At 50.2% G+C, this 15665-nt stretch overlaps 1 protein-coding gene across 1 annotated transcript; it reads right to left on the bottom strand.

The window, feature by feature from the left end:
- Window positions 1–2533: 2533 nt before the first annotated feature.
- On the bottom strand, window positions 2534–12912 carry SOX10 (SRY-box transcription factor 10). Its single transcript, XM_018909899.3, has 4 exons — window positions 12722–12912; window positions 11072–11528; window positions 5370–5635; window positions 2534–4971 (listed from the first exon to the last, which is right to left on the bottom strand). Exons 2-4 carry the CDS (start codon window positions 11479–11481, stop codon window positions 4256–4258), a joined length of 1392 nt encoding a protein of 463 aa, XP_018765444.1. The 5' UTR covers window positions 11482–11528; window positions 12722–12912; the 3' UTR covers window positions 2534–4255.
- Window positions 12913–15665: the final 2753 nt, after the last annotated feature.

The raw sequence follows: 15665 nt of genomic DNA, 5'->3' as shown, positions 1-15665 counted from the left end.
TGTTGCACTTGCTCCTGGGGCAGCTGTTCTCTGACACAGGCGAACTGAGGTCCTGGGGATGGACAAGCCATCTCAGTTGAACATACCCTGGTGATTCTTATGGTGGCACAACTGCAGCTAAATCCTAAAGTTCCTTTGATCTGTATTGTGGTGAAAGATCAGTCATCTGTCCCCTTCAGGTACCTGCACTCTCACCTCTGATGTGCTGGGAGGTAATGGGCTCGAGTCAAGAGTTGGGTGGATGCCTTACAATCTGCAAAGGCTTCCAGCCAGCTGCAGATTTTCATCAGTTCACCTAGTTTTCGTTTCTTCGTCTGTGTGCTTCAAGATTCTTTCTCTGCATGTGGAAGATCTGAGCTTGGGCAGAACACACCAAATCTTTCTCAATTATCTTACTAAAAAGAGCTCTCAGAGGTTTTGGTTTCTATTTTTAAAGAGTAGAAGGAGGAAGGCATATCTCACCTATGGTTTCTGCCTTTATATTTTTTTGTGGTCTGGTCTAGAAAGACTATTTCTGACTAGTTTGTGTTTAAAGCTTGTGCTTATATGTTAAGTGATCATTCTCCATGCTGTATGTGTGGTCGGTGCCTGCACATGAGCATCCATGTCACAGAGGGAGTTTATACCCACCTGCCTGGGAGCTTGGCTCATGTAACAGCCATGAGTGTCATTCTCTTACTGCTCCCTGTAAAAGCACCAGTCTATCATTCCTCTCTTGGTGTGCACAGGAAGGGCTGGGTTTGGAGGCAATAATGCAAGAACTGAATGGGTCCTTGGGTGAAATGACAGGTCAAAGGGGATGTGGAGGTGTTTGCAGGTGCATGAAGGGGGTTGACTGTGAATAACCCAAATGCTTCCTGGTCCAGGCCATCCATACCAAGAAAAGGTTAATTTGCAGGAGTGTGGCCTTCAGCCTTCTCCCCCCCACCCTCCATGGAATCCTTTAATCACGTTGGTGCGGTGAAATTTCAGCCCTGAAATGGTGCCTTTGTGCAATCGTTTTGGCGTCTGCCATGGAGCGCGGGGTCGTTTTCTTGTCCTTTTTTTTATTTTTTTTTAAATGGCTTCTTTGTTCCCTGCCGGACTCCCCTCCCCAGCCTTGCATCTGTATCAGATATGATTAAAGGGATAGGGAAGGATGCTGGGCCAGCTCCTGCTAGGCTGCAGGAGGAGTGGTTAACCCCTCTGTTACCAGTGGTATTCTCGGTACTGTCTTACTTGCAACAACCCCCCTCTATGAGAGGCATCCCCTTCCACTGGCAAATGGTTGGGGCAGAGCCCACTCACTTTCCTAATTTGCTTCTTAAAGAGCTGGAGTACTTATGTGAGATTAAGAACTTTCTTTTCCCACTCTTCTGTTCATCCATGCTGTGTCACTTCACTCTCCCACCCATGTGATCAGCTTTCATACCTCTAATTCCACTATGACTTCCCTTCCTCCCTACCTGTGCTCCTGATTTATCAGCAGTGTCTTTCTGGGCTCTTCCCACAGCCTGTGATTTGGGGTATAGGTTTCTTCTCCTCTCCATGAATGGTCAGTCCTATTTTGCATGGAACTTTTTAGCTGGCATCACTATTATTAGATTAATTAAGCCATCCTGCGGTGGATGCTCTTGGCCCTATACAGAACTTCATCCAAATAGTGCTGTGCTTTTTAAAAAGCTTTGAACATTCCACAGTTCCTAGATGTTCTTCTTACTCTACTCACCCATAAAGTGTTTAGTGAACAGGAACTCACTGCATCTGCTCACATGCACCAGGATTGAAGTCCTTTGGAATCAACTTGTAATTGTTGGGAGTGTCTGGTAAATGGGCTCCTACTGTTCTTCCTTGAGAGATGTTCTTAAGTAGAGTGATACCTGCTTCACTTCTTTCTTTCCAGACAAGCTCAGATACCTTCCCAGGACCTGACTATATACAGAATATCTTCTTCAACAAGTGAGGAAGTGTATACATGTGTTCTGGAATATATTCTGTGTGTATGAGTGTTTCTGTTTAGGTTCTTGCTTGTGGAAGGCAAGAGGGTGGGGGGGTTGAGTTTTTACAGAGAAATTAATGGCTGCTTCCAAAATACACAAATTTGTGTATGTGGGGAAGTTTTTTTTTTTGAAGGTATGTCACCTGCTACCTGGTCATGAGGACCCAAGATGAGAAACCCCACACTTCTATCCTAGAGAACATTAGCAATCACACTAAGAAACTTCTGGGTGAAGCACGTGCAAAATAGTACTCTTGATTGTGTGTGCTCTATCTCAGATGAAGAACAGAAATCCGTGTTAGTACTTTTCTCATGGAAGAAATGGCTGGAGGTGAGGTGTAAACAGAAGGTGAGCCTCATCTCCATGAAGAAGTCTGGACAGCCACTCAGAATTGTACCTGTGTCCTCTTCCTGAGAGGCAGAGGAAGGCTGTGCACAGGATCTGTGTGGCAGTGTGTGTGACCCATCATACATGTACTGGGGGAAAAAACAGAGACTTGCAGGGAAGAGGTTGAAGAAACACTGACATGTGAAAATGAAACTTATAAGTTTATTATTCCATATGTTTAATGCAGAGTTAATGCTTCTAGGATGGCACAGAGACTGAGGAAAGGGAGGTAGGGGAGGAAGGTGCTACTTGCATAAATAAGGGGACAGGGCTGGAAGAGGTTACATGCGTACAGGGAGCAAACATTCTACATGATCTTTTCAGACACCACAAGGATAAGTCATCTGTAGCTAAGGGAGGTAGGAAGGGCAACTGACAGTCATATCAATAGAGGGATACAGCAGCACCCATCACGGTCCACACTTGGTTAAAGTCTCTTTCTAGACTGGCATATGCATTGGGAAGTCCCACAGCATGTCTCTGCAATCCGCTGTCAGGAATCATCTTTTCCTGCGGCAATTTTTGTGCCAGTTCACTCCCTGGCATGACAAACCACCCCAGTCCTGGAGGTGACAAAGGAGAAGCAAGCAGACTGTCCTCAGATGTTGGGCTGAAAAGAGAGGTTGATCTCTAAGACATGGTTGCTTCCAGTTTGAAACCCAAAGGCAAAGAAGATTACTTTGCACCTAAAGAGGCTTCTTTCGTCATCCAAGATTGGGTCTGTATCTACCTTGTTTAAAGTCACAGGAGTATCTTTCCATTCTAAGCATAGATGGGAGGGAGGTGTTGGCTGGCTAGGAGACATTATGGACGAATGAGTTCAGCCTGGGTTTGGAGTGGGAGCTCAGAGAGTACTGGAATCAACTCGGGGTGTTGGCAAGTGCATCATAGCATTCTTGGTGCCTCTTCGTTTCATGCAGGCACTGTCAGACATGGAAGAGCAAGGGCCAGGTTTCCTCAGAGGTTGTTTGAGGTTCTGAAGAGATTAGAAGAGACTGGGAGGCCAGAAATTCCAGACATAAATGAATGATACAGAGTAATTTGAAAAAAGGAGGATTCACCCATAGCACCGTAATGATTCATTGGTCCTTCCCAACCTCTCCTCCGCCTTCATAGATGAACACGCATGTGCACACAGGCTGTGATACGAGTACTGCTAAGGCTGGCCATGCTGTTCCCAAATCCCACGTACTGTTCAGGTAAGCCTTCAAATCTCCATGCTGGGAAGAGTGTGGGATTAAACAGAGACTGGATGGTGGGGAGAGGTGGGGAGAAAAGCTAGGATGCAGCTGTGGAAATTGGCAGGGAAGCAAGCGTAGGTTGGTCTTCCAAGGGGTTCAAGATTCATGCATGTGTGAATCTTAGGCAGGACTGCTGCACGATACTGATTGCAAGGAAGCCGGCCATGCCATCCTCCCTACTGCTTCTCCCGGGACATATCCGCCAAGGCTGAGTGGCCACCCGACACCTGCAGCAGGTGACAAAATGTTGGCCATTGTGGCCTGTTGGAAACACTTGCAAACTCCCTGGAGCAGTGTGGGAGGAGAAGGAAAGGACAGTTTCTCTCATCGTACAGTCCAGGGTGCGCACAACAAAACCCACCACAGACCAGTCACTCCATGTCTAGAATCCTCCTCATCTAGAAGGCCAATAAGGCATCGCAAGCCAGTCATGTGGCCTGTGTGAAAATGGTAAAGGGCGAAAGGATGATAAACCTTCCTCTAGGTGGGTGTGCCAGCTAGAGCTGGGATCAAGAAAGGCACTTCTGTATGCTTGGTGGGTTCTGGTGGCTGGATGGCACTGAGTGACCTTGGAGTTCGGAGGCTCTTCTGCCTGCGCTGATTCTTCGGAGCCTTTCCGTCGCTGCTTCGGTCACTGTTCCCCATTCCCTATGGTCTGGAGAGAGTTGTGTACACGGGCTGTTCCCAATGTGTGGGGCTATGGGATTGTGGCACGGAGGGTGTAGGGTCAGAGATGGCAGTGTAAAGGGGACGTTGGGAAGGTCCCATATAGGAGAAGGCAGAGTAGAGGCCAGAGGCTTGGGTGGAATGGCTGTAGTAGGGTCCCGAGGGCTGGTGATCCGGGTAGTCAAACTGTGGCCTGGAGATGGAGGGGAAGGCCGAGCCATAGTGGGGCAGACTCAAGGATGTGTAAGCAATCTGGGAAGTGGAGGGCTGGTCAGTGTAATGGCCTCCAGGGGTGGACCCCTCCGTTTTCACCTGGGCCTTTGAGTCCACCACAGATGAGGTGGCGGTGGACAAGGAGACTCCATGCTGCTTGGAGATCCAGGCAGAGTGTCCGCTGGCTGCAGCCAGGGCGCTCCCAAGGCCGTAGCCAGCAGCAGCCGCTGCTGCATAGCCCCCGACGTGGCCTGGGTGGCCGGCGTGTCCATTGGGTGGCAGGTACTGATCAAATTCATTGACATCAAAGGTCTCCATGTTGGACATCACCTCATGGCTGATCTCCCCAATGTCCACATTTCCAAAGTCAATGTGTGGCTTTCCCCCTTCCCCCAGGGAACGCCCTTCTCGTTTGGAATCGGCTTTGCCTGCCTGCATCTCCGTCTTAGGGGTGGTAGGAGGTGTGGGGGGCCCATGGCTCTGACCTGCAATGTGAAGGATATTTCAAAAAGGAAAGCAAGAGAAGAGGTGAGTTACAGCTTTATGACTTGCTCTATACACAACCCATCTCTGTTCTTCCTAGTATGCCAGCAGCTGTCTAGCTGGAGGCTTTGGTGGAGGTAGAAAAAAAATAGACAAAACCAAATCTCTTTGTATCATCTTGTTGAAAAAAGAGAGAATGCAACGATACCTTGCCTGACTAGAGGAATGCAAGTGCCTCTGAAACTCAGGCATGTCCCTGTACTGCTGATACCAGCAGTCTGCTGGGTCATGAGTAAGGTGTGAGCCCCATCACTAAGGCTTTCACCATGATGACTTGTCCTTTTTGAGCCTCTGACTTGGCTGTAGTCTGTCAAGAGATTCATTGAGACCCAAGACTCACCTGAGGAGTGTTCCGGGTGACCATCGGACATGGGCGACCCTTCGCCGGGATGCCTGTGATCCAGGTGGGCATTCTTGTAGTGGGCCTGGATGGCAGCAGCCCCACCAGACTCCCCTTCTACCTGGCCTTCACCCTCGCCCTGTGTGGCCTTGCCATTTTTCCGCCGGCGGGGCTGATACTTGTAATCAGGATGGTCCTTCTTGTGCTGCATCCTCAGCCGCTCCGCCTCTTCGATAAAGGGCCGCTTGTCGCTTTCGTTCAATAACCTGCAGAGACCAAGGTGGTAAAGAAGAGAAGAGCGAAAGGAGTGGGGTAGGTCCATCAGAAAAAAACACTTATGCTCAGTATTGTGGGACAGGGTGGGTAAATCCAAATGCCAGGATGTTGCCCCATGGAGGGTACTTCCCAAAACGATAAGAAGAAATTGGACTGTTTCCATGGAGACAGCAATGCTTTCCTTCTTTTCCTTAGTTGTTAAGCCCTGCCACTGGTTGGTGCCAGTGCTGGGTACCCCTTCCCCACCTGTGTGACACTTCTCACCTCAGTAAGTTCAACTTACCCTCTCTTCCATTGCCAAAGGGTGAAGTGCAGCCTTTTGTAGCTGTGTTAAATAAGGGTGAACAAGCTGCTTTTAAAAACTTCGAGCAAATTAAGGGCAGTTGCAATTGTCCTTTGGACAAAGGTAGTGTACTACCTGTAGTGCTGCCTGCCCCATGCCTCTTGCTCTTCCCCAGATTGCATTTGTTCCAGGTCAACCTCCCCCCTTCTATAGTCTTTGATCCTAGTTTGAGGCTGTAGGAAGCACCAATAGCAGCAATTTATATTGCTCCACAGGAACCATGTAAAGCAACCTTTAGTCATTTTGCAATATTCTAAAAGGGCTAGAAACCCTAGCAGAAAGAAAGTTTGGAAGGGCTAGAAACTGTGTATTCTACTATTCCTGGAGCTCCTGCTCACCTCAGACATGGATAATGCAAAAGGCTGAAGCATAAAGGACCAGCCTTCCTTGAACTTGGCCAAGCAGTTGTAAAAAATTTAGCTGCTATTTTGTTGGCTTTGTAGAAGTAGATGAGCCTTGGTCTCTGGGTGAAAGGCACTGCAGAAATGTAAGCTCCTTGTGTGTATTCCTGCCAGATCATGGGCTGCTCTAGTTAAGACTCTCTGAGGAAATGGTGAAATGCACAGGCAGGATGCCTCAGAGCACTTGAAGATAAGATCAAACTCATTGCTCAAGCCTTTTGCAGCATTTCAGCTGGAAGCACTTCAATTTCATATTATGATTTTCCTCCTCATATTCTTGTGACTCAAGGTCATTCTGCCTTCAACCAAAACCTAGTGCTGTCAGAAGGAACCAGTCTTCTCATGACTGGGAACTCAAAACAGCCATTATGAATGGCAGGGCTCACAAACAGCCAAATAAAAATTTCCATTTATGTTACATCCCCACCTTTTTCTCCCTAGCAAAAGAACTACCTGGGGATGGGACTGTGCCAGCATCTTGGCACCCCCGAAGCCCTTAGCACTACAATGTCACCAATTCTGTTTAGCTGTAGGCTCTGGGGGAGATATAAAGGCCTGAACTGACCTGAAAAACTGAAGATGAAGTGGAGGTATGGCTGAAGTAATGCACAGGTAAATCTGGTGGGCAATCAGATTCGTCACCAGCAAGTAATGGGTTGGTCCCTAAACACCCTTTCCCCCCCTACTCCTTGTGCATTGCCTCGGCTGGTAGACAGAAGGTGTGTGGCATGGTGCTGACCTGGGTTCACTCCAGTCAGCCTGAGAGAGTTGTGGCCACACACCACATTCCTCCACTGCCTTAATCCTGGAGATTAAAGCAACTGAGCCACCATGAATCTAGCACCAGCTTTCCTGTCTCCCTCCTGCCACACTCACAAGTCCCAGAGTATTCTAATCCCTCAGCCTGTGCTGCTCCAGACAGCCCTCTAAGGGTCAGCCCTTGTAGGCCTTTTGGACTGGGAGCAACTTTGCCTTGGCAAAATCTTCATCCTTATGGAATGTGGGATATGGAGAATAGAGGCAAAACCTGCAAAGCTCAGCCTCTGAGATCTGTCTTGTGGATCATGGAGCCATTGGAGGCTACACAGGTGTAAGATCCCTGCCCTCTGATCTATGCTGAAGTGCCTCACCTCCTCTCCCCTTGACAGCAGCCTGTGGCTAGTACCATCAACAGGACAGAGGCAAATCCACTCCCCACATCTTTGCCTTCTCTCCAAGGCTGCCTGCTCCCTCCTTCCTCCCACTGGGATCAGAATTCAAATCAGCTTTAGCAAAGTGAAACTGGTGTGAGCAGGCAAAGGCCAGGAGATTTGGGGGGATTTGGATTTCACTTGCTTCCTGCCCTCCCCCTCTTGCCCCCCACACTCTCCAGGCCATAATGCAAAGGAATCTCGCACGGGCAGAGAAGTTACGGATCACAGAGCAAAGCCCTTCATGAAGCTTATCCAAGCCCGACACCAAATGCTCACCCCTGAGCCGAGGGGAGAGGGGCAAGCATCCAGCACCACACTCTGGGAGGAGAAAGAAGGGCTAAAACCTTCCTGCTTGCCTCTCAGAGCCTCCCCTTCTGCCACCTGGCATGGCACGGCTCCGTGTGCCAGGCGCCTGACTCAGCAGCCAGAGGCCTGACCCTGGCTGGGGCTCAGCTTCCAATGAATGGGTCAGTGTGGTGATGGGCTTGGGTACTGGGGCTGATGCAGGGCAAGAGCTGGGTGGAAGCAGAAAGCAGCCCTCCTACACGCCCACGGCCCTAGATTTTGTGGGCATGAACCAATTCCCTGGGTGTTGCCACCCTTATGCAAAGATCCCTCCATTGGGGCCCCTTGCTCCTCCCTGCCAAGCCTTCCTCCCCTTCTTCCCATGCCTCCCTTGTTTTCAGCCCTGGAGGTGGTGCTGGCTGGCATTTTGGCTGGGAGTCATGCTGACATTTTTAGCAGCCAGCCTCCATTTGAGAGCTGCTCCCTGTCCCACCCTGGGAAAGAGAAGCATTCAAGGACTGATTTTGTGACCGTCAAGCACAAAAACTCTCCCTTCTTTTTTGGTGTGTCCCGTTTGTTGTCTGCGCCCAACATACACCTTAATGGGTACGGACTAGGAAAGGTGGATTGGGCCATAAGCCCTCTAGCACCGTGTTTGGGGTCAGGCAGGTTATGTGGCCATCAGGGCATATCCTGCAGCCCCTTCCAATGAGGGCTAGTGCCTGTGGAGGACATGGTGGTGCAAATTCTGGGCTTAAAAATAAATCCTGTACTGTTGCATCCTATTTTGCAGGTGTCTCTCAAGATTTCCATCCTCTTCCATCCCCACCCAGTGCCGATTACTGGGGAAATGCTTGGTTCAATGGTGGTCTGCGGGGAGTCCCTGTAGTGACCAGCCTTTGCCTCTAACCCACCCTTTATGTGTATAAGCTCAGAACAGCCAACATTTTCCCAAGTGACAAGCCATGACAGTAGGGTTTTGGTGGCCGCCTTTGCAAGCACATTCATCAAAAGTTTGAGGCTAAGCCATCCAGAAAAAATCCTGTCTGCTTGCAGCTGTACCCATGTGTAGGAGCTATACCTGGGGGACAGTGTAGATAAAGCAGTGGGAACCTCGGCAGACGAAGCCCAACCATACCTGTGGCTGGAAGGCAAGGCTCTGGGCTACTATCCTGGTAACCTTTGGGCCCCCTCCCCTGGAATTTTGTGGTTGATATTTCCCCCCAGCCTCACCGAAATACACACACTTACGGCCAGATACTGACTGTACCCATAACCCAGCTTGCTGCATTGTGTGATCTCCGTAGGCACTGGCAGCCCGTGGGTAGTGCCATGTTTGCCATGTGGCGAACTCAGCAGCTTACAACAACCCCAGGCCTGACACCGCAAGCTTCTCATCTGAGCAATGCTTCTTGGCTGTATTGTGCCCTAAGAAACACACAGGGACCTTGGCCATTGTCTGGCAGCAGTGTCCTGCTGCTCTGAGTCCCGTGTGGCCAGCAGCGGGAGCCATGTCCTGGGAGCAGGGAGGCATTTGAGTGCGTGACTGTGGCTGTGGGCTGGGGCCTCTGTCTCCCTGTGCTCTGAATGCAATTCCTGTGGAGGTTTCACCGCTCTGCTAAATTTTCAAGGAAAATGCAGTGCCTGGAGGGAGACACCATTGCTCTAAAATCTGGCAAAATTTTGCAGTAAAGGAATGATATTTTGAAATCAACATTTCGGGAACAAAACGGTAGGTTCCCCCCACACACCCCCTTTTCAATACAGTTTCACAATCCAGAGGCTGGCAGCAGAGTCCCAGGTGAAAGCAGTGCTGTGGTAAAGGGAAGGCAAAGGAGATCCAAGCAGGATAAAAGATCAGATGAGACATTCACAATCAATGCTCTGCCTTTGACTTCCCAAAGAAATCTCTTTGCTGGGGTTACATTAGACACTCAGGAGTCACGGTAAACAGGCTGACATAGCAGAGGGAGAATCTAATCCCAAGGGGTTGGTTCCTTGCGAGCTAGGCCGTTTGAAGCAAGGAATGAACAGCTGCTATGGAGAGTGTGTTTTGAAGCTTCTACTTCAAAAAATGTGTCTTGGCTCATCCAAAACTGAGGGCTTCCTCTATGAAATGATGTCAGGGTGTGAGCATGAGAGGGCTGTTTGCATGAGCCTTGGTTTGCCTTGATTGGCCTGAGGCAGGGGACTCTGCTGGGGACTTGTGGCAGAAAGTAACAGGTTGATGGGGTTATCAGCAGAGAGCGTTCGACGGGAAGGATGCGGCACAGCCAGCCTGACATGTTTGGCTTTGGCACAAGGTCTCTCTGCACACTCCTGGGCTGGCTGCACTTGATGAGAGCAGCCTATGGATCTGCTGGAGGAAGGAGGGGAAGCTACTCAAAGGATCCAGGATCTGCACAAAGTGAAAATAGGTGCGCAAACTGGCAGTGCCAAAGGACAAGTGTATGTGTGCTAGTGAGAAGGGAAGGCATCTCTCTGTGTGGAAAGGAAGATGGGGTTTTTGGAGTCAGCATATTCCAAGAGTGCCTGCTAAGGCTGGGACTCTTACAGGTCTCTTCCTCTCTGCTATGCCTCAGCCCCTATTTCTACCTGTGTCTCTCCTTGTCCATCTCACTGCACTTGCATGGCCTGCCAAAAGTGGGACCATCCTGGGAAGGATGGGTGTTGGGCTTTGACTGCCTGTCTCCTTTCCCCTGACCTTTCTCCTCAGTTGTAAATCCCTCTTGCTTCGTGCACTGCCCGGAAAAGAAACCCTGTTAGTGCTGGCATCTGAGTTCCGATAGGCTTGAGGCAGCCACCTGTGACTCGGCTCTTAAGTCTTGAGCTCAGCCAGTTTACTGCTACCTCACAACTGAGCCCTACAGGGAGGATGAGCCAAGAAAACAAGATCTCCCCAGGCAGTCAGGCAGGGAGAACCGGAATGAGAGTGTCCTCATCAACAACAATAGGGAAACTTAGTAGGAAACACATGGAAAAGGCTGCCACCCAGGACAGAGGTGAGCTCTGCTGTGGAAGCCTTCACTACATCCAACCACCACTCTTGCTCCAGTCACCAACTGCGCCTCCTGTGAGGGAGCTCACCGTACAGAGGTCCCCTCAAGGGACACCCTTTCCATCCTTCCTCATGACCACACAGTCCTCTAGAGGACACTTCCAGACCTCAGTCCTCACATCCCACATTCCAGCGCTCTCCCTTACCTCCAGAGCTTCCCCAAGGTCTTACTGAGCTCGGCATTGTGCAGGTGTGGGTACTGGTCAGCCAATTTCCTCCGGGCAGCCTGTGCCCACACCATGAAGGCATTCATGGGCCTCTTGACATGCGGTTTGCTCTTGTTACTTCCATTGACCCGGACGGGCATGGGAACCAGGGTCCAGTCGTAGCCACTCAGCACCTGGCTGACTGCCTCGCGGATGCACACTGGGAACTTGTCATCGTCCGCCTCCGAGTCTTGCTGCTCCTTCTTCACCTTCCCCATCTCCCCATTCCCAGAGCCAGTGAGGTGTGGGGAGTTGTCTGATGCCATGGAGGGTCCTGGGGAGAGGCAGTGGTGGTCTTCAGAGCCCACTGGACTCATCTCCACCTCCGAAAGGTCTTGGTCATCAGCCATCGTTGCTCTCAAGCTTTCCCTCTTCCTTCTTGCTGTCCTTCTTTTCACTGGGGAGGGAAGGGAGGAAGACAAAAACAAAGGAAAGAAAGGAAAAAAGCAGGAAAAGAGAGAAAATGAGAAGCAACCATCAAATCTGAAAGGGACTCCAAGGTCTCTGAAGAACTGACCACGAGACAGGGGCTGCTCAATTAAAGCGCAAGCAACGCAATTGCCGTGCACACCACAGAACCCGTGATCAGTGGGGGTGGGGATGGGTCGGGGCCCCTGATTAATTGGAATATTGCTCCCTATCTCTGCAATCGTGTGGACCTGACATGTGGGGAAGGGCCTGCAGCAAGAGGGATAATGAAAGCTGGGGAGCCAAAAGGGGAGAGACATGCACCATTCTGCCAGAGCACAGCACCCCACAGAGGAGTGGAATGTGGAGGAGAGCCACCAAACTTGGGGGGGGACGTGCCCCTTTTTTTCAAAGACATGCAGTGAAATGTCTGGAGGGAGGCATGGGAGGGGAAGCGCCCGCAGTCTGTCTATAAGCCAGAAGGGACTGATACCCCAGGTGCCAGGGAACCTGAGCGGGTGGTACCACGCCGAGAACTAGCCCAGGCCCAGGATCTACACCCAGAGACCCTGATCCCAGCTGTGAGAAAGTGCTTCTCCAAGGACATCTCATCCCTTACTCTCCTCTCACAGCTGATAAACCAAAGGCTTAAAATACATCTACGCTTCATCCACACATACCCTCCAGTATATGTGTGTATGCATATGCATACTCACAGTCATGTGTCTGTATCTGTATCTGTATCTATCCAGACAAAAACACAGCCAAGTTTAACTTTGAGAAAAGCCATAGCTTTGGGTTGCCTGTCCCACACACTGCCTTTCTCCTTCTGTCTGCAGTCACCTCTAAAAGTCCCTGCTGCTGTGTAGCAGTTCCCCCCTAAGAGAAAGAAACACTCTAAAAATAAAGGCCTCTCTATCCTCCCCATCTAGTAATTAAAAGAAAAAAAAAAAAAAAAAACTAAGAAGAAAGAAATTTAAAAAAAAAAGTGACGGAAAAGCATGCCTCTGGCTTAACTGGAAAAGAAAAAAGCCAGCATATAGCAAGAGCTGCTGTCCCTCTAGTTTCAGAGGGCAACACAGACTTGTTTGGGAAAATGAAAAAAGTAAGAGAAAGTAGAGGGGAAAAAAGCGCGAAGGAAAGTGTGCATGTGTGCAAGCGAGCCCAGGTAGGAAAACTTACATTGCTGGCCGATGTGCCGGGCAAATCCTGCGAGGGCTGGGATCCCAATAGCCCCCCTGCTCTCTCTCCCAGCCCCAGCAGTGTCGGGGCGCGCAGCACGGGGAGGCTTTCAAGCAAGTGCCATTCCTGGAGGGAGGCTTGGTTTTTACTAATACCCCGGCTGGATGTCTCTAGCTGGCTTTGCTGCTAAGCACCGGGGGAGGGAAGGGTGGAAGGTGGAGCCAAGCACTCCTCAGAGCCAGAATGCGGTCGGCCAGGGACGGCGGGGAGGGGACACAGGCAGCCCCCCACCCCACCTCAGCCACCAGTACATTCCCTGTTTTCCATGGTGCCAGCTTCTTCATGCGAATTGCTGGCATTGCTGCTTTCAGTGGCATGGCCACCCCAGAGATGGTGCTAGAGGATTCAACCCTTGCAGGTTGGGGTGGTGGGATGCTGGAAGGGGCGTGGGTGGTTTGGGGAGAAGGATGTGCATCCACAGGATGGGGGTCCCCCTCCTTCTCCCTGATATCATGGTTACTCCTGAAGGATCTAGCACTCCCCATGTGCTGAATGAGTCTCTAGTCCTCATCGCAGAGTTGCATGAGGATTCCTCTATGCTGAAACAAGTTGACCTGGGACCCTGGGGTCAAGGCACTGTGAAAAGGGCACCATTCAGACCTGCATCTGGAAGGTAGGGAAGGGGATGCAGGGGATCAGATGTGTTCGAGGGTGGAGGACATCAGGTCCAGGGAAAATTCCATGGTGCTGGACAGTGGATACCAGTTTGAGCTTTCTTAAGATTTTTGTACTCTAGGGGTGGGCTCTGTGGGATCTTGCCAAGATAAGCAGGCTCTGCTTCCTCCAGAGTGCTGAGCTGCTCCTATAGGCAAATGTGGGGTTTCCTAATGAGAAGGACTCTCATGCTCTCCTTCATTCTTGCTGCTTGTGCGCTGGGGCACGTGGTGGATCTCAGCTCTCAATGGTTTAGAAGGTTCTCCCTCACATCTTCTGTTTTCCAGCTCACTTTCCTTCCCACATGCCTCTGGTAGTTGGTGTCTTCAATTTCCTTTGTTACCAGGGCTCATGTAGACCAGCACCAACTCTGTAATCATGAGAAGTCACCCACAAAAGTCCTGATGATCTCCTATGGTAGCAATGAGATAAACCAAGCTCCTGCCCCAGCTCCCTGCTGCAGACCCAACCTAAAGACATTTCAGTGCTAAGTCAGAAAATACAAAGAGATTAATGCCTATGACCCAGGCAAACAGCTTGGAGGGATTTCAAGAATATTTTCAACTCCTATAACAGATATTCGCTCTCCAGAAGCTTTGTGTTCGAAAGACCCAGAAAACCACTGGCTGGCACCACATGGACTGTGAGGGAACCAGTGCAAAGGATAGTGCTGAGCTCCTGAGCTCAAGCCCTCAGAGCAAACCTGTGGGCCTGGTTGCTGCCCCTGCAAACTGGCTGACAGCTTAAGGCTGTTTCTCTGCATGCCTGGTGTTGACTGGAGTAAATAAAGCTCTGAAACCATAGGGCGGCTGCAGGAAAAACCTCACTAAATCCCAGTGAGAAGCCTTAACTGAACAGAGCTGTGAGGGGGAAATGGCTTCAGGCCATTGGGATCAAGCAGCCAGCTCTGCTTAAACATGTTGCTTGCACCCATAGAAAAAAATAACTGTCAAGGGATCTTCTCCTACCTTTCTTCTCTTCAGTATTACCTACTCTGGAAAAGAAGATGGATTCAAATATTCTTCTTCACATGACACCTTTTTCCCTTTGGAAGAGAGGAAAGTGAGTGTCTTTTTGATGACAAGAAAACCAATGGAGAGTCTCACAAAGCAGCATCAAGGCCCTGCTTTCTTGGCCAAAATAGCAGCTGGTCAACCTCAAGTCTTGCCATTTGGGATGAGTTCTCCTACCAACAGACACCCTAGTTGTAGTTGGCACAAGAAGAGAACTCACAGCACAGACAGGCAATTTGGCATCTCACCCTCTGTCTGGCATGCAGATGACCAGCAAAAACAAGTTAGGCAAGGTCAGTTCCTACACAGTTGTCTATGGCCCACTGGATGCAGAGTCAGTGATACTGCAGAGCCCATGGCACCTTCCTCAGCCAGTAAGGGTCATCCTCAATCTACAGGGGCCCTGCATAGGAGTGTGGGAGAACTGGAACTGGAAGTTTGGTTTCCTGCCCCTCAAGAAGGCAGCCTCTGCTGAGAAACACTGCTTGTTTCCCTGGCTGCAGCCAACCTCCAACCTGGAGCAGGGAGGGAGCATGACACAGAAAATACCCAGAAAATGGTGTTTATTTGCTCTCCCTTCAGGTGGCTAGTTCTGTCGATTCCATGGGGAAAAGGGGGTGTGGCTGAGATTTATTGTTTTCCTCTGGAGTGAGGATACAGGGTACAGAGCTTCATCTGGTAGGGAACAAGAGGCCAGGGGTCCTCTAGTGCTTTGCTGGAGAGGATCCCCAGTCAGGAGACAAAAAAAAGAGCCTCACAAGGCACTGAGTGAAGTTTACAACCTGCTCAGCTCACACCCCGAGTGCAACAGAAAAGCTCTGCAGGGAGAACAGCTCCCAGCTGGGCAAGAAAGGAATCAGACCCAGAAGGGATTTCAGTAACCTCCAGGGCACTGGACCAGTGTTTTTCCCACTGCTCACCATCCCTGTCAGACCCTGCTGCCACCAGCCAGCCAGGAGCCAAGTCCAATTTGTGCCTTGTTGCAGAGCCATGGGTGGCTCGGCTGCAGAGAGGGATGTCCTCAAAGGAGTGTGTACCACCCACACAGTCTCTGCTATCTCAGTGTCTCCTCGTATTTAAATGTTGAGGAAGGGGCTTTCCCCCTCCATTCTGTTTTTCTTAAGTTCTTGTATTTTTTCTCCTTTGGTCCTGCTCCACTTTTTGAATTCTCTTTTATTTTGCAGTCTGTTTACCCCTTTTTTCAGCCCCCTCTCAGA

This window comes from Serinus canaria, chromosome 1A (genome assembly GCF_022539315.1).
Source record: "Serinus canaria isolate serCan28SL12 chromosome 1A, serCan2020, whole genome shotgun sequence".
Taxonomy (NCBI): Eukaryota; Metazoa; Chordata; class Aves; order Passeriformes; family Fringillidae; genus Serinus; species Serinus canaria.
Note: the sequence above shows the minus strand (reverse complement) of the source record. Positions and strands in the feature narration are given on the sequence as shown.

What these genes read in the sequence shown, in the direction of transcription:
- SOX10 (XM_018909899.3), bottom strand. Translation starts at nt 11,481, where the DNA reads ATGGCTGATGACCAAGACCTTTCGGAGGTGGAGATGAGTCCAGTGGGC. An exon ending in ACCTTGGGGAAGCTCTGGAG is followed by an intron (nt 5,636 to 11,071) that starts GTAAGGGAGAGC and finishes TGGTCTCTGCAG; the next exon opens with GTTATTGAACGAAAGCGACA. An exon ending in TCACCCGGAACACTCCTCAG is followed by an intron (nt 4,972 to 5,369) that starts GTGAGTCTTGGG and finishes TTCACATTGCAG; the next exon opens with GTCAGAGCCATGGGCCCCCC.